The following is a 27340-nucleotide window of genomic DNA, read 5'->3' on the forward strand; positions in this document are numbered from 1 at the left end:
CTAATTCCTCTCTGGCCTTCCCAAAGAATTTGGGGATCCTTTAGGAAGAAAAATGCCATAAAAATGCAACAAATTATTATGATGATTATTAACAACAACAACAACAACAACGAAATATTTTTTTTCCACCCAGGTGAAAGATGACTTACTCTTTAAACCAGGTGAGTGCCTAGGATCGTTTAGCTCCGTCTGGGAGCGAGTGAACGCCCAGATGGGGGCAGATGTTTCTGTTGCTATGGCAGCGGCATCAGTTCAAAGGTCAGGCGGCCATGGCGGGGCAGACGGTCACGGCACGGACAGCGGGGACCAAGGAGGCTCGGTGGTAAGACACTGCCCAGCTCCAGCCCGCTCGCTGTCTGTGGGAAAGTCCGTTCAGCATGAGCAATGCTTCAGGTGCGTCTGTGCCACAGTGGGGATTGTGTCCTGCAGACTGGAATGCTGCTTGAGGATTGTGGAGTTCCCGGAGAAATCTGATGATGGCAGAACAGACTTACCCATATCAAAGTGTCAAAAAAAAAAAGTCAGCCCATTGTTTAATTACTTAATAAGCCAGTACAGTAGTATAACGTGTATAGTACTGTATAAACCACAGAGCAATAAACCTAATAGTTATTTTTTGATATATATTGAATGGAACTGCATTTACGTTGTAAAAAAAGACGTAAAAACCTGAAATTCAGGTTCTGATCTCAGGCGGAGACTGAAGGGGGTGTTGAATCCAGGTCTCTCTCGCTCTCCAGCCTGATCGCGGCTGGAGCAGCAGCCTGCGCTCCCGCAGACCGGCACCCTCGGGTAAGAGCCGATAGTCCTGCCGCGCTGTCTCTTTTGAGCCCTCGGCATTCCCAAGTGCCTCGGGGGAGAGGCGTCTGTGGGGCTGAAACGCATCGACCGAGATCAGCGTGAAGGGAAGCGCTTTCGTAGTCTGAAGCGCACAGGCTGTGATTTGTTTTGAGAGGACGAGCACGGGGGGGGATAAGGCGAGGCTCTTGCAGCTTGTCCCTCCGTTGTGTTCGCTTCAAACCTTTTGTCTCCATCCCCCGATATTTAAAAATACGGTACCGAGATATTTCTAAATCACCGCAAGGAAACTCGCAGTGGAGTTTCCCTCGCCTGACGGCATCTGTACAGGCATGTATCTATATTCCTTGCAGTTTTTCAGAGGAGGGTGGTAACGCTGCAGATGAGTCTGAGCTCGTCTGACCCCTAGACCCCAAACTCGTTCGCTTAAGTGGGAACACGGAGCTGTCTGCGCTCTTCCTGAACAGTTAATGCAAGGGCTCAGACAGACAGGAGCCACCCACGGGATGGTCTCTTCTGACAGCCTGTTCTCCCAGGTGAGAGCGCCACTGGTACCTCTCGCTGTGGGCGGGCATTTTGCCCTGATGACTTCACCTGTACCTGTGCCGGGGGACAGGGGTTATAGCGTCGCCTCCCCGGGGATGACATTCAAGGCGGTAGCGACGCGGGCGTGATGGTCTCGCCTGTCTGTTATCGGCACACCTCTGGATGATATTTCGTGTCTTTCAATAATAAGCAAAGGAGCCATACTGACCAGGACTCGTTCGACAGGGCTGTTTGGATTTGCACAGGTAAATATGTCCATTCTAACAGGCTGTGCCTGCAGCGCGGTCGTTATCGCTTGTTTGTGCGTATGGGTACTACTGAAACTGAGGACACACTGCTTGACAGTGAAGAGTACAGAGCTTTAAGGGAGAAAGAATATTTCTCAATTTTGCTGCGACAAGCTTAACTGGTGATTTTGGAAACGTTGAATTACTTTGTCATTTGCAGTATTTATAGATGTACAGTTTCTGATCAGAGTTTTCCAGAGGATGTTGTTTGTGGTTGATCTGCAAACAGGCGGTAGCTGTCTTTATACAGTATGTAGTGGAAGGTGGCTGTTTAGCGAGAAGCCAGGCAGTAGATTTGCCCGCAAATGTTCCTCACAGTTTGTGTAAATAAAGCACAAACGAAGAGTAACAGGAAAAATCTACAACTAAAGAGATTAAAGGATTACAGAAACGTCCTTCTTACATTTTACGTTTTGTAAAGCTGATTTGAGTTGATAACACAAGCACTCTTCACATTAGCAGAGGAAAGTGCTCCAATGTTGTTGTTTTTTTAAATTTTGTTCTTAATTTCCACATCTGTGCTCTAGTAAGAACAAAGGCGATTTAGCCCTTTGTCCCTCACTTGGTTTTCGTCTGGGTTACCGGACAGGTAAAACTAGTTTTTGTGGTGTAACCTTTTTCTAATTATTAGCTTCACCCTGTAGTTAATTAACTTTCACGCACAATGCGCACCGTGTACACAGACACTGGACGTGAAGCAATGGTCATTGTCGTCCACAGTTGGAAAATATCGTGCAAGCCAGCTACTAACCAGTCGATTTATCGACCAGCCCGCCCACGGCAAAAATCAAAACAACACGAAGTTCTCGTTTGTAAATCCTTTTGTTCGTTGGTTATTCAGTTCCCTTCAATGCCATTTGCATCGAATTATAAATGACCTTTGAAAGAATGATATCCTAAATAATCTGAAGTGGTTTTATGTGAAGGCTTGCCTTCTTTGTTTTGAGCACTTTTGGGCATCCTTCACGAATCTGTATTTCTTTCAGTTATCTTTATAAGACAACCCTAGAAGACAGTCCAAAAGAACAGTCATAATCAGCAATTCCCCTAGAATTAATAAAAAAACATATTCCTTCTCTGTATTCCACTTTCAGATGCTTTTTAAAGTAATATTTATTACTTAATAAACGTCCCACATATTCTTCAGATAGGTAGGTACTTTATTGTCCACTGCTGTGGAAATGTCTTTTACTTCTCCCACAGAACTGCAAACACACAAGCCAAACAAATGAGTCACATAAAATCACGACAACAGTATGTGATGCACAGATAGATGGATAAATAAATAGAGGGGGAATATATTTACACAACTTCATTGAGAGCAGAACTTAATTTAATTAAATTCAAGAACTGTGATGGCCTTAGGAAAGGCGTGGTAATAAATCACACGAGGGCACTGAGAGCTGGGTAGCTGTCAGGTAGTCTTTAAGAGGTGGTAGTAGGAATTAAAAAAAACTCAGACTACCAACATAAACACAAATGAAAATATGAATCTTTTTTGCACTTTGAAGATGTTTTTAGCATCCAGCGTCTCTCAGTCTCCCTGCACCATGATGTAGCCTATGGGTATGGGACTTGTCATTGTATTGATCTCCGCTGGTCAGTAGACCTCCCTAGGTTTGATCATATGAATCCTTACACGGCACACTAGATCTTCTCAAAGACCTCACTGCATTTGGTTTTGGATATCTGTTATTATTATCTATAAACAATACATTAACATGTTTTTAATGATTATAAACAGCTGTGAAACATTATTGCGTACACTTAATGTCAGGGTGAATGTCGTTGATAAAGCTTTGGCTTTTATTGATTTTGTAATACACGACTTCTTTAATCTATCAGAGAGGTTGGTTATTAATACGTCTTTGTCACTGTATTAAAGCATTATTATTCCATTCCATTGCAGCCCCTAATCTGAAGTATTACCTATTTCGATGTTATATGTAAATGCTAATCCAGGTAAAACCCATTACAGCATTAATGGAGTTTTCAAATGACAGCAAACACTGAAAACCACTGGAAGCATATTGATTTTACCCATATTACTGTGTTCTTCTTAAAATTGTCCTTACATTTGTGATATAAAATACAACAGAATTATGGTGCATAACTAGAGAAAACATATATCGGACGTCGTCGCCCCCTGTAGACTGTATTGCAGACGAAGACGTGCAACATCAGTGCTGTTTGAAATCTGGTTCCAGAGGTCATGGAGTGTCTCTGAAGGCTGGTTTTTCTCCGTGTCACAGTGGCAGAGGGGTCTGGTTCAAAGGGGGCTCAATGGCGCAAGTGCACAGGTGCGCCGTGGGGACTGAGGCCGCCGAGGACTGTACTTCCCGAAGGGAAGCAAGCTGGAGCTCCGAAGAGCACGATGTGAGTCTGATCATGCTACCACATCTCCTGGTGAAGCACTCTTCTGTCGCGAAACAGAAAATCTGGTTTACACTTCTATCCACAGGCAGAAGCCACGTGTTTTCAGACACTAGCACGCTGGCTGGTAATATCCTGTTAGGGGAGGTCCTTGGTTTCCAGTTTTCAATAAATGTAACAGAGTTACCTGCACCTGTTTCCCGTTATCTTCACATCAAGGAATTGATTGTTTTGACAAAACATGCAACAGAGAAATTCAGAATGTTAGGGAGGCCTAACTGTAGTTAATAAATTCTGGCGCACTATGGCTGCCGTCGCATCATCCAGGTGGGGCTGCACATTGGTGGTGGTGGAGGGGAGTTCCCATTACCTGTAAAGCGCTTTGAGTGGAGTGTCCAGAAAAGCGCTATATAAGTGTAAGCAATTATTATTATTATAAATTGCAGTTTAGAAAATGATCTATCAAGGTGGTACTTTTCTATCCTCACTGTTCCAGTGTATTCAGTAGACATAGCAATTGTCATCAGATGATCCCTTACCATTTTAGTTCTCTTTGCATGCTTCAGTAGGACTTGTTGCAAATACTATACTGTGTTACACGCTGCATTTACCAAAGCTTGAAAGTGACAGGTCTTTCTAAGCTGTGTGGTTTCACAGTCCTAATAACCAGCCCAAAAGCTATGGCTCCATCTGGTGGCTTTGGAAATTTTCATGTAAAAAAAAAAAGTACATACGATAACACAGAGTTGTAAACTAATTTGTATTTATGCAAATCTGCAGCAATCATGCATTTCTAGTCTATTCACTGAAATGTTTTAAGAAGAGTTTAGATATTGCACATTAGCCAAGAGGTCATTGCTGAAAGCTGTTAGTGGGTCAGTAGGTGGTCCACACATTTTCCCTTTCATTCAGCTGCTGAAGCAGTAGCTCTCTCTCCCCCACCTGACTGCTGTGCACTGGGGCTTTTGTTGCAGAGTAGCTGCTGCTGTTACCCAGTTGACGTAGGTCCTCACCTCAGTATAAAGCTGTGTATTGATGTAATCCATTATTATAGTAAAATCCTATATGGAAACACTTTATGCTCTTATAATACAAATTCAAACATTTAAAAAGCTACGTCTGATGATAGCTGCCACGATAACTGAAGATTGCTGCCTGGCCTCTTCAGTCATTCTCTGTACTTGGGTTCTTGATTAGTACTGTATGTGGTAGAAATGCTTAAGGATTGACAGTGTGTTATGTTATGCTGACTAATCAAAATCATTATGTCTAATTCTTGACAGGAAGTTAGTACATGTTTACTGGATGTAATAGCCTAGCACAGGCATAGGCAAAACACACTAATTGCCCTAATGCTTTAGTGTGCAGTGTAACTTAAAAACCAGCATTTAAGTATTGACTAACTTGTGGTCCTGCAGTTGTATGTCACTGTCATTTAGCTCAGCTCTGAAGGTGTGCATTCAGACACCACAGATTGTGACTGTAAATCTGGGAAGGTTTCAGAAATATTAAATGAAAATATTGACAAAAATGTTTGACAAGCACAAAGGAGCTGTTAAACATGTTAATTGTGAGATGCTTGTATCTTTTCTTAGCAACACAATTGTTAAGAACATGTTACATTGATAGCAAGGTGTAAATCTGCAATAGTGTCCATATATTTAATTATATTTTCTGGGTATAGTTTTTATGTGAAATAAAATATACAATGTATAATACAATAACAACGTATGTGTGATATAATGTTTGTATCCAGAAAATATCTCATATCAGATTTTTCTGAGCATCTCTGTACTTTGCTGATAAAGAATATGACTTTGAAACAAGCTGAGACCTGACTTTCAGTAACTTGTCCTCAGAGATGGTTTTGAATGAAGGAAATGTGTTGTGCTTTCACAAGCCTGACTCACTTCTTTTTCTGCTTTCATCCAGTTTCAGCTTTAGCTTAATTCTTCTGTGGTTTTTTACCATTACTATTTTCTGAACATGTTTGAATAATTTGCAGATGTAAGAAAATAAAAGCTGTTAAGATTACATTAAATATTGCTATCCTGATCACCCGATTACATAGGATATCAATGAAACATACAGATATTGTTTATTTTTTATTAAGGAAAAAGATCATTGTTATCTGATAATTTACAGTATACTTACGTTTAGACAGTATCTGATTAACATTTGATTTTTAGCTATATGACTACTTTAAAATGTATTGTTTGGTTACAGACACCAACTAACACTTACAAGCAGAGGACTGACGAATTTAAGAAGCTTTTCAAAGATTTACCTGAGTCCGAAAGGTTAATAGCTGGTGAGTCAGTTTACAATCATGCTTATTGTGCAGCACAATAGTTAAAAAACACAGATATTCAAATGCGAAGATTTTTTTTCTAAAAAGGATATTGGCATTCCTCTCTAAAATAAATGGCCGATGATGGAATTCACATATTTCACAATGGAGAAAATGGAGAAACAATGGAGAAAGGTTCATCTTTAATAAAAGAAATCTTAGGATCACAAAACAGCCAGGAGAAGAAAGAAGAACATTTCTACAAGATGGGTCCGTTGTCCCTTTTGCCCTAGAGATAATGAACAGCAGGCACATTCCACCAAGGAAAACATCTTTAGGGCTGTTTTCTGTGAAAGGATCTTTAAAACGTGCTTCAGTTCAACAATGGATTGGGAAGGTGTGGAGCCCCAGGGCAATGGTGTTCCTTTGGTAGCCAAGTTGTCTCTGGTGCTGAGGGTCCCACGTGTTTTCTCAGATTATGCCTGTGCACTTCAGAGGGACATTCTACTGCAGGGACGCCTCTACCTCACCGAGAACCGGCTCTGTTTCCACAGCAACTTCTTTCTCTGGGGCACTACGGTAAGACCTGACAGCTCTTGCCAGAGCCGACGCACAGGGGCGAGCCAGCGAGCTGGCAAAGTAAGAGGCAGACATACAGATGCTGAAGTGGGTGTTCCTCCTCAGTTACTGAGTGCGTGCACGCTGACACCTGAACTGTGCATCACAGAGTCAGCTCATCTCTGACCTGCGATGGCCCATTACAGAAAAGTAAAGCTTCTTGGATGCTCTCAGATGTCAGTCTGAGAATACTGACGGCCATTGGTCACCTTCAGAGCTATTGTGCTTAGGGGATACAGTGCATTAAGCACTACATTTCCTTTCTTGTGATTGCAGATAACATTGACACTGAAAGACATAACGTCAATGACGAGGGAGAAGACGGCTAAACTTATTCCCAATGCCATTCAAGTATCAACTGAGAGTGACAAGGTACAGCTGAAGGACTATCTCTACTGTCAGAACCATGAATGATCCTCTCTGTCAGTGTCCTTGTGACGGGTTACGTTTAAAACCTAGTCTGACACCTTCTCAAGTCGCACTGAGCATCTCCCTAACGCAGAGTAAAGTGACCATTTCTCAGGGACAAGTTATTCAATACCTACAATGCATGTGCATATACAAGATACATGGCTCCTTTGCGTTGTTAAAATGATGAACGTCTTTAAGTGAAGAATGTTTCCTCAGTTGTGCAGTATGTTGACCTCTCATTTGGTTCAGTGATTTCAGTGTCACATTGCATTTAGTTGTCTCTGAGAAGCAGTCCTGGACAAATATCATGCTGAATTTAGCTGCCTGTTTTATGGCCTCTTACTTGTACTGATGTTCCTAATGTGTTGTGTTTTGCGAGTCTCAACACATTTTCAAAGCTGAGAAGGAGAAGGAGCGCAAATTAATTGTTGCAATTGTTTAAAATGCGTCTTAAATCAGTTATTATTTTATTAATAGAAAGTGATGCCAATAAGCCAACACTGTCTTGTCCTACTGCAGTATTTTTTCACATCGTTCTCTGCACGAGAAAGAAGCTACCTCAGTGTTTTCCGAATGTGGCAGAACTCACTACTAGACAAGGTAGGAAATTTCGTTTTTCTTGTGTTCACATGGCTTAGATGAGCACTACAAAACCTCAAAGAGTTGTTGTACATGTATTACTTAATTGCATGTTATAGTTTAAGGGATTTTTCCCTATCCATGATTTGGTCAGCATCATTTGGTGTTATGTGGGTGTTTCAATCTGCCCAGGTGAGATCCTTTGGATTGAAAAATAAACAGAATCGTCGTAGGGGGAAAAGGACTCTGGTCACACTGAGGGATATGAGACAAAGGCTTTGTAATTTACAGGATGAATTATGTATAAAGGCTCTGAACAGCAGTAACCTGCCACTCACCCGGAGGAGTGCTCCTCTGTCCGGGAAAATGACAGGAAATTAAGTGAAAACATTTTAATCACGAACAACATCTTGTCAGTCTGCTTGTGAGTTTTACATTATATAGCCAGAAGTGTAAACCCCGGGAGAGCTGGAGAAGTGTTGCAAGGCATTGCATCGATCCTGCTATTGTGTTAATTTCCTGCATGCCTTTCACAAGTCTGTGGTGAAGGGAGCCGCTTGCCCAGAACCTTCAGAGTAAATTACTTGCAGGATTGATACAAATCCAATATTGTTTTACACCATGGCAGTATTTTGTTTCACTTAAAAAATGTATCCGTAGCGCACTAGAACATTTTCTCAACCAGTCTCTAGCAGGATGCTTCTGTTAGTGAATATGGCTCTTGTTTTCTTACAAGTAAATATACAGTATGATTTGTAAAATATGACGACACCTCATATAACCTTTTACAGAAAGAACAGTGGCAATGGACATGAAAAAGCATGGCATTAACAAGGAATTTACAACAAAACATTTATTATAAAAAATACATATTTCTGCAAATAGTTACTAATCATTCAGTTCATATTCTAAAAGGTACATACAGTATGTATTTTGATGATAAGTTGTCGCAGTAAATTGACTGTACTCAGTTCAATCACACACTTTGATCAAAAGCATCAGAGAATCAGATTTTCTTCTCTAAGTGTTTGTGTATGATGAGATTACATTTCTTTTCACTGATCATCAACGTTGAACGCAATGGTCCTGTAGATATGCACCTCTCAGATGCATGAACTACAAGTGTTATGCATGCGCCGCTTGTAAGGAAGTCTAATTTCAGTGAGCTAACGTACTGTAGGGTGCCAGTAAAGATCAACAGATTGCACATGACGTCTCTGATCACACATCACAATCCCTGCTCTGTTGGGATTATACTGACCCCGTTCAACATGAACAAAAATCTGCTGATCATTTTATCCTGATCAAAAATGAAACACATTACGAAGTACAGTTGTTATTTTTTTCGCTGACCTCATAAAGATGATATCAAAGTAAGCCTAAGTGTCACTGTGATCCTCAGTAGAGTAGAGTGTGCCAATGATAATACAGACTGAAAACCTGTCTGACAGCAGCCTTTCAGTCCAGTTCAGCTGATCCTATCAAACAGGTTTAGCATTCGCATACCTGTGTCAGAGAGGTGTGGTGAAGTATCAGAGCTGCTATGGTACTCTCAGGGAGAGTTTCGATGCCATGGAAAACAAAGGCCACCACAGATTTGCTTTAGAATATCTTTTTCACTGTCTCTTTGAAAATGTCTGTTTTCAAATGCCTAAGCTAGTGGACAAACTAGGCAATTCTTCCATGCATTTACAGGATTTTATCTGATTTAAAACACATACAGGAAAATAACTGAAATGCAGAACCTGTTTATGAAAGATTGTGTGTTCCTTAAAACTATGTAAACTTTAAGGGAAACAGTGCAGCAATGCTTGAATAATCTGACAGGAACAGACAAGAGGGTTTTTCTTTGCATAATAATGAAACGCCCCACGTCATGGTACGTTTTTAACAAAACAATTTCAGAATCACTCACAGTAGCTAAAGTGTATGGCAGCATGGTACGGCCATAATACTGCTCGCTATTGGCGTGTATTGCTAATACGCGCCAGGCAGGTTCTGCAGTAGTACGAAAAAAGGGCAAAGAGAGTATTTCGTCACGTCAACAACCCACACCGACAGCGACAGCCCACAGCTCGGGCACAGCTGCAGCAGGAGCGGGATAGGCGAAATACTGAAATGAACACGCGCGCTATTAGACTATTATTTCGTCTGTACGGCCTGTACCGACCTAATGAGACGGATGGAGACCTGTCTTTTTAAAATCCTCACCTTGGGCGCTGGGGGGCGGGTTCTTCAGCCCGGTTGTGCGCCTGTCCGTGGCTTTCCTCGGTCACACCCAGCTCACAGGTTACTCGGGCTGTGGCGCACGACTCCGGCAGCGACGCGCAAGCCGGGATGCGTTTTGGACCAGGAACCGCGACTGCAATACCATTAATTAAAGAACGGTAATCTTGGGTTGATGACTAACACACGCCATTCGAGAAAAAACAAACAAACCAACAAGAAAAGGACGACGGTTTGAAGAATCTCGGAATAACTCTCGACTCTTCGCTGGGGGGAGGGTAGTTTTCCCCTTCCTTCTGAAACACTGCTGTTGTTGAGGCTGTTGCTTGGGCAAACTGCATGCTTTAGTTGTTACTGCCGTCTACTTCCTTAAAGCTCCTTCCACTGTTTTCCCACAGGCTCGTGTATTTACATAGAGAAAAACAAACTGCGTTTACGAGCTCTGCACGTCTTTTAGCTTCTGTATTTTGTATTAATTTGTTACGGGTTCGTTTTCTACAGATTCACCCCCCAGATTTACATGAGATACCTTCCGTTCGCTCTGCGTTTCAGATGTTACACGGGGCGCACTTGCGTGAATGATACTCATCTCTCCTGACTACGTGTTACATTATAGTGCAGTGTTTAAGGCAGATGTGCTAGATATTGCAGTCAACGTTGTGTGTCCCGTTTTGCTATGCATATTTTTTTAAGCTGAATGAATTTTGCCTTACGTATGTTGGCTGTGGAATTTTGTGTCCATAATTCTCGTTTTTTTGTCTTTTAGGTAGGTCAGTCTGAGGTTAATATGACCAGTACTCATTTTATGCTTTAGGGAAGCAATGTGGTTTATGGTTTATGAGCCACAGATTTATTGAGCTCTTCTGGTATAACACCAGGAGGTCTAAAGGTTGCCAGCTAAGGTGCATCCTTGTAAAACCCAGCAGTACAGGGCCAGGTGACATGTGCCTTTGATACCTGGAAATTGCACTTCTCAGCAGTCGGAGATCAGCTGGAGATCACATGATGGTTGGTCACTGCTGTGGATTTGTTGGGAGGTAATTATAGGAGCACCTCTGACGTTTTCCCCCCCGTCTTCACCCCCCAGCAACTGACGAAGCAGGAATTCTGGCAGATGGTCAGACAGCACTATGGCAGTGACCTGGGGCTGAACAATGAAGAAATGGAGAGCTTACAGGTTTCCACAGACAGCACCTCTCAGGCTGGGTAAGGACTGTTTCTCACCTGTCACTTCTGCTGATCGAATCCCCCCTCTTCTACTTGGGACAAAAAGGGAAAGCAAAGGGTTGATATTGCCAAAGTCATGGTATGTCATTCAAATCCCCAAATTTTCTAAGTCCATTTAAATCCGCTGCTTTGGCCATTTCATGTTAAAATGGCGCATGTTGCTTTAACTGGTGCAGTAGGAAAAGTTTGTCATTTTTATCTACAGTATGTGTTTTAATTGAAGTTTTGTTTCTTCTCTCTGTATTTTGTATCTGCTCTTCTGAAGTCAGTAGAGCTGAGTTTCTAATGCACTTTGATTGCAGTAAGCAATATTGACAGTGGGCTGTCACCTTTGTAGTTCTGCTGTATAGCCGCGTAATATTTTGTACCGGTATCATGCTTCTCCACTGACTCGTGTTGTTTCACTTTTTTTGTTAATATGATCAAGAATTATAAGGTTTCTTATTGTAGTGGGGGGGGAAATGTTTTTGCAAACTCTTGATACTGAGAATTAGTGTCACGTTGTGAGTTGGGAGATGAGATTTAGTCCTGGGTTAAATTATAACTTCAGCTCATCGACCAGTCATAAATTCCAGAGTATTTATGCGAAGGTGTCTCGTCGTCAACCTGAAGCTTAAGAAGGTAAATCTTAAATATTGAGTTGGTCAAGCGAACGGTTTAATCTAGAATTTAAAGCGCCCCTGCCGCCGCCACCTCCAGCAATGATGCCGACCATACTTTGGACTTAAATCGTTTCTTGAACAATTTCTGATCTGGCAGGTCTGCCATGAAGCAAAGCGGCGAAGAGCATGCAGGCCGGCTGGAGAGACCTTCTACCCTCAGACTGCCGCTGGTGGAGACGGCGGCGTCCGAGTTCACCACCACCAGTGAGGAGGCGCCCCAGCCCTCTCCGGTCGTCCTCAATGGCAATGCGCTGAGCGTGGTAAGACAGCATCTGAAAGGCCATCAGGAAGCCATATTGCCAGCAGCCATATCAACCTGCAACTCACAGCTGGCAGCCCACTGAAGCTCAGCAGGTGTGAGCCTGGTCAGTACCTGGATGGGAGACCTCCTGGGGAAAACTAAGGTTGCTGCTGGAAGAGGTGTTAGTGGGGCCAGCAGGGGGCGCTCACCCTGCGGTCTGTGGTGGTCCTAATGCCCCAGTACACAGGGACACTGTACTGTAAACAGGCTCCGTCCTTCGGGTGAGACGTAAAACTGAGGTCCTGACTCTCTGTGGTCATTAAAAATCCCAGGGCGTTTCTCGAAAAGAGTAGGGGTGTAACCCCGGTGACCTGGCCAAATGTCCCATTGGCCCTTACCAATCATGGCCTCCTAATAATCCCATCTGTGAACTGGTTTCATTACTCTGCTCTCCTCCCAACGGAGAGCTGATGTGTGGTGAGCTATCATAGTTCTGGTGCGCTATGGCTGCCGTTGCATCATCCAGGTGGGGCTGCACACTGGTGGTGGTGGAGGGGAGTCCCCATTACCTGTAAAGCGCTTTGAGTGGAGTGTCCAGAAAAGCGCTATATAAGTGTAAGCAATTTATTATAATTATAAGAAGCCAGGAGCGGTTTGCCATGGCCTCAGAATCTATTCTCTCCTCTTTGAGGACGAGATCGGGATGTAGCTTGAAATTCACTCTCGGCTTTTATCGGACTTTGTCACAACGCGTAGAAATATAACGTCACTCGACAACAAAGTAAAAACAGAGACCAGCAGAACCAGGGGAACGTCAAGTTAATTACACAGCAGTGTTGTCGTTATCTACAGCTAGTTTCTTCACGTGCCGTGAGTTCAGCTTTATCGCCAGGATTTATGACCACAAGGTATGCAGGCGCCGTACAGTAAACACCCTTCTGGAAATTCCAGGAGATGTTCTGCATAGCTATAATATCTACAGTGTTGTACTGCCAACTCGTATGCAGATGTGCTGTGTAAACTCCTGTGAGGTAACCAGAGCTGTGTGCTGTTGAAGGAGTTATTTTAGCCATAACCTGTTGCCGTTTATATATTTCTGTAAGTGCTTTTAAGTTTTAGAAGTGGGGATAGATGGAAGAAGAGACCCTGTATGTGGCAGACAGGGTTTTTCCACTCCTGCTTCCCTGCGCTCTGCTGGGGTGTGGCCTTCGTCTTCCCACGATAGTAATGCTGTGAGTGTCGGTGTCCCTTCAGGAGGAGCCCAGAGACGGTAACGTGCGCCTCAGGACCCCAGGACAGCCGCTGGAGAGGCAGTCTCAAGAGAGGGTCTCCAAACGGTCTGTGCGCTCTCTCGACCTGAACAGCAACGAGGACCGGCTGACGGAGAGGAGCACGTCCGATCCGCTCGAGGAGGGTGAGGAATCTTTTAGAGTGACATGGAAGAAGAAAATGACCAGAGAAATTGAAACTGTTCTAGTATCGGTGCATTTGCTTTTTAACTACACTGAGTAGTAAATCAGCATGAAACATTAAACCAAATTAAAACGTCTCTTGTGAGTTTATGCACCGAGCTGTTTTTTTTACCAGCGATTTACACTGTCTAATTAGAGACAGTATAGCCCTTTGTGTAGCTGTAAATTAGGAGTGTGGTGACCTGAGTTAATGTAAATTGCATGAATAGAAATATATTAACCTTCATAAATTCCAAATTTGTTGGTCAGTTCCAGGTTCATGTAGATCATTAAAACCCGATGGGATTTATCTGCATTCAGAAGTTGAACACGGACAAGAAGAAATAATTACACTCATGGGAAGCATGTTCTCTACCAACAAAAACAGATATCTCCTATATCTAAGCAAAAACACATTTGTTTGATCTTGGACAGTTTACTAACATTGTGGAATTCTGCTTTCTAGTGATCGATATAGGCTGCCAGAACGTCTTCAAAATCCTTAGAAGCTACTAAAGTATTCTGATATAATTGCTCTTCAAATTGAGTTTTTGAATTTGAGGTTGTTGAAGTATTATGCCAAAATGTTTCTTGTGTTTTAAAAGAGAAATGCATTCTGCAAAGGATGTATCTGAAAGTTTTTTTTTCCCCCGCCTTGAACACCTTAAAAAAAAAAAAAAAAAACGTTTCCAGATTTTCTTGCTGGTGGTGCAGTGTGGCTTGTGTGTCTTTGTGGCAGAAGAGCGACTGGGCTCCAGTCAGGGCCAGGGACGGCTGTACGTCAATCGAGTGTTTCACATCAGTGCCGAGAAGATGTTTGAGCTGCTCTTCACCGACTCGGACTTCATCCGGAGATTCATGAGCGAACGGAAAATCACAGGTGCAGTGCCCGCCTTCGTGTCACGTCGGTGTTGTTGGCACCACTCAGGGGGGTCTGTTCCTGTTTCTTCACACCGACAGCTCTTCACATCTTTATAAGGGTTGTTCTTGAAGTACACTAGCACTTACACGCATTATGCAATGACCAGAAGTGATGTTTACGGATCGTTTAGCCGTTGACGCTGGGGATGACTTATTTTCAGCTCAGGATTTCAGAATGAGAAAACCAGACTAAATGATTAAAAAGTAGAGTTTTCATTGGTTCTTTGAGGTACTGCAGCCGAGACCCGGTTCAATTAAATTCTCTTTCTGTTACAATGAAGGTTGTGTTGAGAAAGGAAGTGCACATTTATTTGTTACATTTATTATAGATTTGTAAGAAGCACGATAACTGGCAAATTGAGAACGACCCCTTCCCTGTCCAGTAGCAGGTAGTGATGATGCTCTTCTGTGTTCTGATCAGGAATGGTGGCCACTCCATGGAAGAAGGACAGCTCTGGAGGCCAAAGGAGGACTTTGAATTACACCATCACCATCTCTAACCCACTGATCGGGAAGTTCTCCACTGCCACAGAAACACAGGTGTGGTGCCTCGACTTTGATAACAAATGCTTGGAATGTGGTTTTCAAAAATATGACCACCTAGTTCAATGCAGGAATATTTGCTGCTAGAGAGAGAGATAAGATCACTTTATTGGCCATATACAATTTCTCGTATTAGGAATTTCTTTCCGCATATCCCAGCTTGCTCTCCATGAGACACACAGACAGGGAGAGAAGCGTGGGGTCAGAGCACAGGGTCAGCCATTTATACAGCGCCCCTGGAGCAGTTGGGGTTAAGGGCCTTGCTCAGGGGCCCAACAGAGTAGGATTCCTCTGCCGGCCGCAGGATTTGAACCGGCAACCTTCCAGCCACAGGCGCAGATCCTGATCCACAGAGCCACCACTCCGCCCCCATGGGTGTTAGACACCCATGTTAACTGCAGTGCTACTGTGAATCCTATCACCAACATATCCTTGCTTTAACTTGTTGGGATTTGTGTTGTATTTGGCAATTTTTTTTTTTAAAGTGCACGTGTATTTTTAGAAATTCTGGTGGAAGATGTCCAGGAGAAGGCAATTAAAAGTGGTTTGCAGTCAGGTGGGAACTTGAGTTAGTACAGAACGGGGATCTGCAACCTCACCATTAAATCCCCAGTTTCTCAACATATGGAACAAATACATTGTGATCAATTAAACAGGTGATACAGTATGTTAAATTGCATAATTTAGAGGTCCTTTAGGACGACTAAAATCTAACTAGTCTTCAGTTGTCAAGGACCAGAGTCCTAACAGACTCCTCAAAGAGTTTTCAATCTTTAAGAACAGGTGACCTGTAGGAGGAATTAACCGGACTGGGGCTTTGAGGCTAGAATGTTCAGAGAAGCCCACAGATGGGCAGTGGGGAGGACTGGACACAGGAGAAACCAGAGAGACAAGGATGTGATATAGGATCATAAAGGGAAATGCCTTTTGACATTTTTTTTTCTTCCTCCACCAAACACTGATTGTTTAAAAACAGGAACTTTAATGCAATTGTGTTGAAGCCACGCGTGCACGTGGTGTGACGGCGACGAAGGCGTTTCGGCGTCGAAGCAGCCGCCCGCTTGAAACTCACTGTAACGGCCCGTCTGATCACGTCTGCTCCCCAGGCCATGAACAAGGACAGCCAGGAGGGGCAGTATTACCTGGTCGACGCGGAGGTCTTCACCCACGACGTGCCGTACCACGACTACTTCTACACCCTCAACCGCTACTGCATCATTCGCTCGTCCAGGCGCCGCTGTCGTCTCCGGTAGGTGTCGGTGCCCGTTCCACCATGACGTCTTCGTACCGAAGCTCTTGGTCGAGATGTAGGGCAGCATGGGCGGTACAGCGGACGGCACCAAGTCCCTGGGTTCAGTTCCCGACCTCGGACGCTGTCAGTGTGGAGCTGTATGTTCTCCCCAGGTTCGCGGGGGGTTTCAGCCCAGAGACCTGCTGGGAGATGAATTGGCCTCTGGGTAAACTGGCCGTGGCGTGAGCGAGCGTGAGTCTGTCTGTGGTGTGTGGCCTGTGATGGACTAGCGTCCCGACTCGCTCCACCCTGCGCCCATTGCTAGCCGGGACAAGCTCCGGCTCCGGCTCCGGCTTCCCTGTAACCCTCAGTTGGACGGAGCAGGTACAAAATAGGTGGATGCGTTTAGCAACATTAAGTTTTTATAGCTGATTTTTTTTTTAAGGGATCACTTCTGCATTGCAAGTTTAAAGTCCTTAATTTTATTCTAAATGAATATGGAGGGGGAAAAAAAACTGTTTCTCGTTTTATGAACATATTTTTATTGGGTGCACGTGTAAGGAAAATTTTTAGACATATCGACTGCATCGCTTGGGATTGGAGTGGGCTACTTTGTCTGACGAGAGAACGGGATGTTTTTCCATAGGGCATGTTAAATGGTAATGCTTTTAAATATGTGATGTAAGCACTTCTCTGGTCTTGGGCTTTCCAACCCATGAAGAACAATGAAAAATTAATCAGCCTATTGGTGCTCTGTTTAAAACACCCTGGACCCAATTCAGCAACAAAACAATCTAACCACTGTTTCTTTCTTCTTTGGTAATTGAGGAATTACTTGATTCGAAGTGTAATTCAACATCTATATCAGAATTAAAAATAATCTCTGAAAGCGGGTTAGTACCATGTGTGTACATCTTAGATTAAAGTTGACTTCAGCATAAAATTCAAAGCAACTGCAAATGATACAGATGTTCCCAAGGAGAAGTGTGCATAGCATTTTTCACTGCACTGTACATGTCCCCTGGGAGTCTGTACAGAGCAAAGAAACCGTTTCTGAGCCTGCTGGATTAACTCCTAAGGCACACATGGGTGTAGGACACAAAAGAGCTGACTGCTGCTCTTCTTTCTCTGCACAACAGCGAGAACTACAGCACAAGAGTGGCAAAATGGAAATCCTATTTAAAAAAAAAACTAACCATGAGGGGTTAATGAAATCAGACAAGTCATACGTTTCGGTCATTTTGTCCTTTGCTGGTAGTTTTGCCACTTCCTTCGATGAGGTCAAAGTGGAACTATAAACTTTCTCCTTGTTAATCATTTGCTCAGCTTTGTTAATAATAAACCATCCCCAGAGGCTGGCCTTCCCTCATGGCCTGTCGGGACTCAGATGCTCCTCCTGAGGCTTGTGTGAAGTTTGTTTCGTTTTGGAGACTTGTGTCCTAAGTTACAATGTGTTCTCTTAATTCCAGGCTTCTGTAATGCTGTCTCCCTGTTTTATTTCAGTATCTACACCGATGTGAAGTACAAGAAGCAGCCCTGGGGTCTTGTGAAATCCTTCATCACTAAGAACTCCTGGAGTGGTCTGGAAGATTATTTCAGACATTTGGGTACGCACTTCTGCTCTCTTTACTTACGTTGCTCAGTGTGACCAAGAAGGTGCAGAAGCATAAATCTATCCAGGAAAGCTGATGAAAATGAAGGAAGAGGTCGAACCCTGATCTCACCCCACTCCCACCCATCTCTGTGTCGCTGTCAGTTCATAGCTGCCCCTATGTGAGATGGGCAGATTAAGCTAATAAATCAATCCATTCAGGCTCCATCGATCCTGTCTTGAATAGCAATTGAATAAACGTAACTTTTTTTTTTAATTTATGCTTTCATTTACAGTAAATGAAGGGTTGATGCACATGGAAACAAGTCAGCATTTCAGCTGACTTGTTTTATAGCTACTCTGTAGTCCCTGTCGACTTAAAAAAGAAATCTCCCAATTCCAGCCTCAAATCCTGACAATACATCCTATCACCTGCTCTACACAGGTGCGTCTTTTACTGTCGTCAGCCATTTCTTTCATCTCACCTGCACCAGGTTAGGGTGACGGCAATTGATTTTCTCATTTTATTTCACGAGGAAATACATTATCTTTCTTCAAAGACTTTCAAAGGGCATAGAGTAGAGAGGAAAGTAATTGATTTTTAATGGGCTAATTGCCTTGTAAAAATCTCAGCCATCACATTTCGCCCAGGAGACTTGTGCTGTAACAGAATATTGCCATTTTATATAGAGGGTTATTGACAGTCTTCAGTGGGGGGTTTTGTGCCTGGTTTGCTCATACCAATCTTGTGCTGTAAAGCAGGGCTGCAAAAGCATGAATATCAATATTATACTGTACTGACAGTACATGACCATGAAGTATCCCTGTGAGCAGTCCATAATGTCCTTTGCGTACCTTGAAGACAATTTGTCTTCTGGGCAAAATGCCTCATTTATTTACTATGGAAATGGCAGTAAGCCTACAGAGTGAATAAGTAAAACAACAGCCTGGCATACAGATTCTTACTGGAGCTACAGTGGCTCATCTTCAACAACAAAGTCAATACACGGTGTTTGATTATTACTGTTGAAGAGGAGGGTAAAATGATAATTGGGCACCTCAAAGCCCTTCACATACCCAGCTTTGCCTGAGTTAGCGATACTCGTGCAGAGGGGCGCCCCTTTGCCTGAGTGAGCGATACTCGTGCAGAGGGGCGCCCCTTTGCCTGAGTGAGCGATACTCGTGCGGAGGGGCGCCCCCTTGCCTGAACGAGCGATACTCGTGCGGAGGGGCGCCCCCTTGCCTGAACGAGCGATACTTGTGCGGAGGGGCGCCCCGCTGCCCGAGCGAGCGATACTCGTGCGGAGGGGCGCCCCGCTGCCCGAGCGAGCGATACTCGTGCGGAGGGGCGCCCCGCTGCCCGAGCGAGCGATACTCGTGCGGAGGGGCGCCCCCTTGCCCGAGGGAGCGATACTCGTGCAGAGGGGCGCCCCTTTGCCTGAGTGAGCGATACTCGTGCGGAGGGGCGCCCCCTTGCCTGAGTGAGCGATACTCGTGCGGAGGGGCGCCCCCTTGCCCGAGTGAGTGATACTCGTGCGGAGGGGCGCCCCCTTGCCTGTGTGAACCTGGGCTGGGGGGGACTGATCCGTCTGGCTTGCGCCCTCAGAGACCGAGCTGCTGGAGGAGGAGGCGGAGCTGAATCAGGGCTCTGGGGACCCCAGCAAGCTGAGCGCGGCGCGGCGCCGCAGGAGGGCCTGCAGCCGCTCCCACCTGGACCACCTGGGCATGCCGGGCAAGTCGCTCTCCGCGGGGGACCTGGGACCCGGATCCAGGGCCGGCCCGCCAGGTCAGGAAGCACCGCCCCGACTCGGGGGGGGGGGGCGACCCAGCATGCGGTCCAGTTCGGGGGGGCTTGCACGTTTCCGGATAGCGTGAAATAATCATTCCGGAAAGCGTTTCGAGGGGTGACGCTCGGCCGTGGGTGCAGGGTCCCGTGTTTCGGCTCGCGGTGCCTGTGCTGTGGATGAAGAGCAGCAGGCGGGAGGGCAAGGGGCTGGGGCTGACGGACCGCTGCTTCACGTCCGGTGGCCTTCTGTGGGCTTGTGTTTGCCGGGAACTCCAGCCGGGGCCTTGCAGGAAATGGTTTAGGAAATAGAAATGATTGAACTTAGTCTGTTAATTGTTGACAAAATGTAAATGCAAGTCCTGTAGCATTCTGTTATTTTCTCACTCGGCCCCCAACACTAATTTAAGAATGTAGTATATGTATACTGAGCCTGTAGCATAAAGTATTTTTTTGTTTTGTTTCATTTCTCATTATTTGCCAAGTTGCCTAATAAGAGCAGTGGACAGTACCTGTTTTAATACATTAACGAGGCGAATGCAGTTATCGTATTCTTGATCTGTTGTTGTAGAAGCGTATACTAAATGTAGGACTAAGAGTAACAGGCTCCAGTTCAGGGTCTACAAAAGAAGCTTTCAGTTTTTCGAACATCTTCCTCTTGTGCATCTGTGCTTGAGAAGCTCATGTAGGTGCTTGATTGAGCTTTGTTTCCGTGTTAATTTCACAGGAGCAGTACTTGATTTCAAGGGGACACAGAAATGGAGCCTCACCACCATTGTAGCTTTTATGAGTTTAATGTAAGTCATTCCCAAAAAAATAATCCTTATTCCTGTTAATGTTTAGACCTTTGTCTTTCACGATACAGAGGAAACCTTGCTTCATTCCTGGGTCACTCATTGTTCTGCTCTGGTGTGTCTCTTTTTTTCCCCCCGAAGGGCTGTTTTCAACCTGAGAGTTCTCAGTTGTTCCTCAGTGCAAGTCTGTTCTCTTCATTTTAGCATGCCGTCCATTAAGAGGTGAAGCGATGCTTTGTGCTGTGGGCGTTGGTGGACTTGTGAGCATGGCTGTGCCTGTCTAGCTCTTCTCCAGATCTCCCGTGGTTACAGTGTTTGACAATACCTGGCTTAAACAATGAATCACGTCCCACTTCGGACAAAAAAGCGTAAGCAGGACGAGAACTGCTGCTTTGGTTGTGAAAAGACCTGTACGAGCTCTAAATGTGTCTAAACCTTTGCCCCTCCAACCTTAACCAGCAATATATCTCTTGCAAAGGTGTAGTCAGGGATTCATTTTTACAGGCCAGACATCTCAGGAAGGGGTGCAGCTCTTAGCATCCTGTGAAGGGTACAGAGAAGTTTTATCATCGTCCTCAATCTTTTCAGTATGTGAAGCAATCTGCACTGGGAATGTACTCAATGTGCTTTCCCTGTCAGCTGTTAGAATCTCGTTTGACTGTCTGACTTAGGCTTTAGCACAATGTGCTTCAAAGCATCTTATTCTGCTGGCAGCTGACAGGCAGTGCAGTGAAGACGACTGTCCTACTAACACGAATGACACGATGGGTTTCAATGGCGCCATGTTCTAGTTTGTTAAACTTCTTAATTTTCTGGTACTTCAGAGATCTAAAAGCGTGAATCCTGACACTCGAGCAAGCCACGGGTGTGTTAAAAAAGGACGGTGTGTAATGATTTGGTAATGTAGTGAGCGGGCTTGCATGCAATTTGAATTGGGAAGTTATCTATATTTCCATTAAATCAAATGTTACCTTGTTTATCTGAGCTGCTTGTACCCTAGTAAGCATCTTTTTCCCCTCTCTCCCGACACAGACTCCTGGTTCTGACTGTGCTCAATCTGAGTTTGTTCTTCAAGCTGTGGGCCATGGAAGATATAGCACACAGGATGCACATCAGCACTAAGATGCGACTCAAGGACAAAACCAATTTAAAGTGAGACAGCGTTACATAGATCTCCCTGTCCTCCATATGTCTGTGATGAGATCATAGTGCCTTATTATCAACGTTGCCTAATTCCAATCCTGTTTCAAAGCCAGGAGAACTGATGGAACGTCTCGTCACCATTAGTCAGTGCTGATTGCCAATATCGTGGCCAGTGTGTCTATGCTGATGAGACTGACAGTTATACTCCATACTCATTGAAAAGCATATGGGGTTATGTTCTGATTTGTCAGCCAGTGGCTGTCTTTGCAACAGAATGAACAGACTGCAATGTTTGTAGACAAGTTAAATGGGCTTGGTAGGATTTTAATTGCGCCCAGTACTGTTACAGTATATTAATTGTATAGACCTAAATGTTTTCATCTTGCCACCTTAGTTAGGACGTTCCCTGTACCACTACTTTGATCTTTTCTTTCAGGTTAAGCCCCGATTTGGCTTCTAGACAGTTTCCCCATCAGAAAAGCCAAGAGGAGCGAATGTTGTTGAGAACTGTGCTTCAGGACTCCATACACCTCCTGGAACAGGTGAGATAGCTAATCCCACTTTCTCCATTCACATCCATCCATTCCCCCGAAAAGAAAAGGACCACCTGTGCTAGCTGTTTTCATTAAAGATACTGTACTCAACAGTTAGGCGAACAGGCTAAGTGTAAAACACACGCGCTGGGCACAATCTCCTTACTCCTTGATGGAAGAGTACTTTGCATTTCACAAGCAAAATCTTTCCCACACCCACAGAGAAACCTAATGGTACTTCCAGAGAAAAGTAAAGGTGTACGAAGTGAAAATTGGCTTGTCTGCGCTGGGGGGAAATCAGTCCTGTCTGGATGTGACAATGGAAGGGTGCTTTTCATTAGCAACTCTATTTCCAGCTCTTCAGCTAGTGCTCCTGGGCTCTGGTGGTCAGGTCACCACGGGGTGCTTATCCCGGATTGTAGACTTTAATAAACGGATTGTTGGATAGCAAGAAGCAATTTTTACCTTTTTTTTCTTTCTCACTGGGGAATTCCCTGTCATTGTCACACATGGCTTTGTTGTGTAATCTGTCCCTGCACGCCTGCAGTAGAAAGATTACTGTGACATCTTACCAGTGCCTGTTTGTACTGTGTACCAATGCCACTTTTTATCACACAGATTGCATTTATGATTGCATGTCCTTTTATGCTCCCGATTATAGCAAAACTGAACTGATAACTGCTTTTCGTTTATTCTGCCCCAAGCTGAGAAGTTCCCTCATCATGCTACAGAGGAATTTTGAGCTGCAGAACAAAACCGGGGTGACACCATGATTTCAGGAGTCCTGCAGTAGTGATGTAGAACTGATGCAACAAAGCAAATGGAAAAATGTTTTCTCCACCTGTAAGAGTTTTATGTTGGAGAGGCTGGTGTGCATATGATCAGCAGATATCGGGGAAATATCACAGAATGCAATGAAAGGTGCAATATAAACCAAAGAAGAGAAAGGAAATTCTGTGTAGATTGTGGAATTCTTATGGAATGGGTTTTTATGGAATATGGAATGGGTTTTTTTAAGGTCATAAAAGATTAAATATTTTGTTGACTAAAAGGAAAAATACAGTCCTCCAGTTTATTTCTCTTTGTAATTTGAACAGAAATGAGGCCTATTGATATGGTATGGATCTACTATATTAGTAGGAAACGGGCCCAATCCAGGCTTTCTGTGCGGATTGGAGAATCCAGTAGCTCACCAAATGAAGAATGCAGAAAAGCTTTCAAAGATTTCCAAGAGCCGAGATATATATTTTTTTAGCTGTGTTCCTTTCAATATCTCAAAACTGGATGTGGAGTTTATATACTGCACATATACGTCTATAAACATATGCTAAATTATTTTGAGAGATGTGTATTTTGTTGTCTTTTGTTTTTAATTGCAAATAATTTCTGGTGTGAATGAATGTCTGCCTGCCGTTCTGGTCCTGATGATTATAAACCCACAGCAGTGTGAAGTATGTCTCAGAGTGCAGTATAAATATCTTACCCCACATAATGCCAGCCGAGAAGGCAAGAACGTTTCAGTTTCGTCCCTTGGGACGGCATGGCAGTGATTGTATACTGAAGCAGAATGGTATTTTACCATTTTTAGCTTTGTCAGAAAAGACTTTTCCACTTCAGGGGAGTTTTGTAATGCAAACATTAAAAGAATGTATTTGTAATGAAAATATTTTTTTTTACTTAAATATTATGTCCAGAAAAATTCCAATTTATTGCTACAGAGGGGTATGAAATGCAGTCATCAAAAGGTTTAAATATATTTTCAGAATATTTAATTGCTTTTGAAGTTAGCTGTTAGCTAGGAATGCTGCATCTCTTTAGATAAGATTACTTTATACACATTGAAGACATGTGGGGATAAAGTCTTACAGATAGCTGAAAGTAAAATCAATTTGTTTAAAATATTTCTAGCTAATTTCAACAAGATGGCAATGATTTCGTTAATTTATTGTTGCACATTGAGATGCTTTAAAGCATTTGTGCTCCTTTTGTTTTCTGAATAGGCAGATCTCCAAGGATGGATTTATGTACGGTACATTATTTTAAAACAAGATTTTTTTTCAATTGTCTAATTAAAATAAGTTTAAGAAACAAAATGAGTGATTACAAATTCTGGTCTTTTTTTTATATATACCTATAGAAGTGTGTATATGTTCAGCTAGTCAAATGTTTACAATAATATATTGGACCAAACAAAGACGATGGCATCTCTGCTCCTGTGTGACTGCATACAACTGTATAGTTTAACTATTTAGTGCCTTCTTTTGTACACTCTGTGTTACTTTACAAACGAGAATTGTAAACCTTGTAACACGAAGTCAATTATGTTTGGACTTTATGATTGCTTTTTTGACAAACTACAGAAGAAAAGTTAAAGTACTGCACTGTAAGTATTGTCACGTTGACACTGTCAAAATAAATCTGTTTTTTCCCCCAATCAGTTCTTGGATTTCTTCTTTTTGTGGTCTAACATGACTGTCTGAACCCCATTCCAAAGAGCCTGGAACAATATACAGTTGCAAGAAAAAGTTTGTGAACCTGTTGGATTTATCTGGACTTCTGCATTAATTCCTCATGGGGTCTGATCTTCAACTACTGTATGTCACAATAATAGACCAACACAATCTGCTTAAACTAATAACACAAACAATTGTACTTCTTCTCGTCAGTGCATTATAAATAATATCAGTATATGTATCATTGCAGACTTGCAGTGCAGAGTACCCTCCTGTAATCGGGCAGCTGAGTGGCTGGGTACTGGAGTACTCCCTTTTTTAAACTCTGCTTCTGATATGTTTGCTTCTCCATTCACAAATAGATGAAAGTTTTTGTCTTTCACCATTCATTTTCCCCTGCAGAAGCGCTGTGTGCAGAAACACTGTGTGAGACTCATGCCCACCACAATGCTTTTAGCCCTTGAGGTCTGGAGATCCCCCTGGGCCCTGTAATAAGATAGCTTCATCGAACTGCATGCAGCACTGGCTTCTTAATTGACCTGAAGGAAATTTACATCATCGACTTTCTTGGATATAACACACCCATTGCCTCTACATAAACAGTTAGAATTGATCAGAAGCAAGTGAGTTTGTTTTGTGAAGTGGGAGGAAAAAAAAACATTAGGCATGTTGCGTTTTCAGATTTCAGGCACCATGATTAATAGCACAACTGACACATTGCAAATATCAGCAGTTAAGAGCCGATGCAGCACCTCCGAAGTGCACGATTGTTAATCCCAAGATGACGCCTCTTTTGCTGGAGTCATGCTTCCTTTTGAGCCAAACGTGAGAGCTAACTGTGGATCACAGGAGATGCCGGTTCGGGATGGGAAACGGCCTCTTTCAGATCTTACAGGCGACGCAACCCGCAGTCACAGTATGTTAACCCCCTCCCCATCGCTGTCATGACGAATAATTTCTGGTTAAACGTGTTAAAACAAATCAAGGAGAAACCAATGCACACAGCGGCACAGCTGATGAAGGACATGCAGGCCCAGGAGGAAAATATTCTGGGCCAGTTTCCTTCCTCTGCGATACTCTCTTTTCAGAAAGGAATACCGCTAGCCCACCTGCGGTCACGTTCCTAATCCCTCAGTTAGCTCTCCCGTTTTTAACTTGCTAAGGCTGGAGAAAACGGATACCTCCCGACAGCACTGCGATTCCCTGCTGCCTGCTCGGCAGGTTGTGATATTTCCAGTACCCCCCTGTGTTGCCCCCTCTCTTGCCTCGCAGACAGCACCTCCCCGGCGCTGGCAACCTTTCCCTCAGACGCAGGAGGAGGTGAACACCAGGCTGGGCCACAGGCGAAGACGGGCGTCAGCGGCTGCTGTTCGGCTCTGTTCACCTCTTGCCCGCTGCGATTTTAGCACAAACCAGAGGAAAAGCACAGAAGCTGTTTTTGTCACAGTGGTTTTGCCGATCCACTCTGGCACAGGGTGGAAACTGTTTGGCTGCAGTTCACTTCAGCACACTTCACTATCAGCCCCAGGTGACCTTCCAAATCTCCCTTAGCTCTGCCTCACAGGGCTGATCGTTTTTATTTTCTCTAGTTGGCTCGTGTGTAATGTTTCTTTCGTTTTTGACCAAAGAGAGAACCCCAGCCGTACAAACCAGTAGCGTGTTCAATGTCACTGGTCAGGGCGACAAGGTCCGTCGGCCAGTCCCTCGAGCTGCAGTCGTCCAGCCGTCACCAGGGTCAGGATCGGACTGGGAGTCGGGACCCGTGTCAGCTGGAGCGCCCTGTGCCACCAAAGACTGCTGGCAGCCGACTCGCGGTGAATTTAGCCTCCGATAATATCTCCTTTGCAGGGCTCCGAAGCACGCGATACGCAAAGCTTCATCTGTTGTCAACTGCTTTTACCTTCACGAGGGAAACGAAAACAAACAGACTGCAGTGTAAATCAGCATTTCCCTGTCCTAGGATCCTGTCCATCAGAAAGGCGCTCGACACGTCCGTTCTTGAGATACGGCAATTTCTATTTTCATCAAGCCACGCAGAATGAGTTTCAGGCATCAGGGTTTACTGGGTCTTACTTAAGCAGCAAGAGAACACGCCTTTAAAGTGCAGTCATGGAGGGAATGCAATCATGCAGTGCATGTATCTCAAATGCACAGGGCCTACATCTTCCACAGCTTGGCATGTAACACGATGTCTTTAGCCCTGTCCTGCCAGGTACCCAGAGACTTCCACTGGGGACATAACCAGCATACAGACACGTTCTCACTTGACTTGTTCACTTCTCTTGGCTCCTGGGTCCAGACGGCGCTCTTTAAAAGAGATTTCTTACGAGCGACAACATCTTGTGCCTTCCTCTTACCGGCCCTCCTTCGTGTCGCAGGAGGGCAGGGGCAGATTTCATCACCTACACTTCACCTTCTAGAGAAAATATTCCGTGCCCACTAAAGCATTAGGGGGCGTCGCTGGTCCCCCCAGAGACAGACGGGCCTCCTGCGTTTCTCAGCCCAGCTGAGCGTATTCCGCCTGTTTCACTGGAAACCCGCCAGGCGCGCTTCGTGGAGAATCTGGCGCTCGGGAATGAGTCTCTGGCACATTCTGCCTCGTGTTAAAAACAATCGAGGTCAGTAACAAGGACAGCAGC

General features: G+C 44.1%; 1 protein-coding gene across 2 annotated transcripts; it reads left to right on the forward strand.

Annotated features, from left to right (window-relative positions):
- Positions 1-1382: 1382 nt before the first annotated feature.
- gramd1c (GRAM domain containing 1c) lies at positions 1383-24682 on the forward strand. 2 transcript variants are annotated; one of them, XM_088638557.1, is made up of 18 exons: positions 1383-1589; positions 3884-4007; positions 6231-6315; positions 6770-6873; positions 7189-7284; positions 7843-7923; positions 11216-11334; positions 12115-12277; positions 13513-13672; positions 14449-14589; positions 15052-15170; positions 16280-16422; positions 17908-18011; positions 19602-19727; positions 20506-20575; positions 21605-21724; positions 22152-22257; positions 22953-24682. In XM_088638557.1, exons 2-18 carry the CDS (start codon positions 3915-3917, stop codon positions 23019-23021), a joined length of 1899 nt encoding a protein of 632 aa, XP_088494683.1. In that variant the 5' UTR covers positions 1383-1589; positions 3884-3914; the 3' UTR covers positions 23022-24682. The 2 variants fall into 2 exon arrangements, with proteins under 2 accessions (XP_088494683.1, XP_088494681.1); XM_088638555.1 differs by having other exon boundaries at positions 1388-1589; positions 19602-19781.
- The last annotated feature ends 2658 nt before the right edge of the window (positions 24683-27340 follow it).

This window comes from Lepisosteus platostomus, chromosome 7, assembly GCF_059453375.1.
Source record: "Lepisosteus platostomus isolate fLepPlt1 chromosome 7, fLepPlt1.hap1, whole genome shotgun sequence".
In the NCBI taxonomy this organism is placed as follows: Eukaryota; Metazoa; Chordata; class Actinopteri; order Semionotiformes; family Lepisosteidae; genus Lepisosteus; species Lepisosteus platostomus.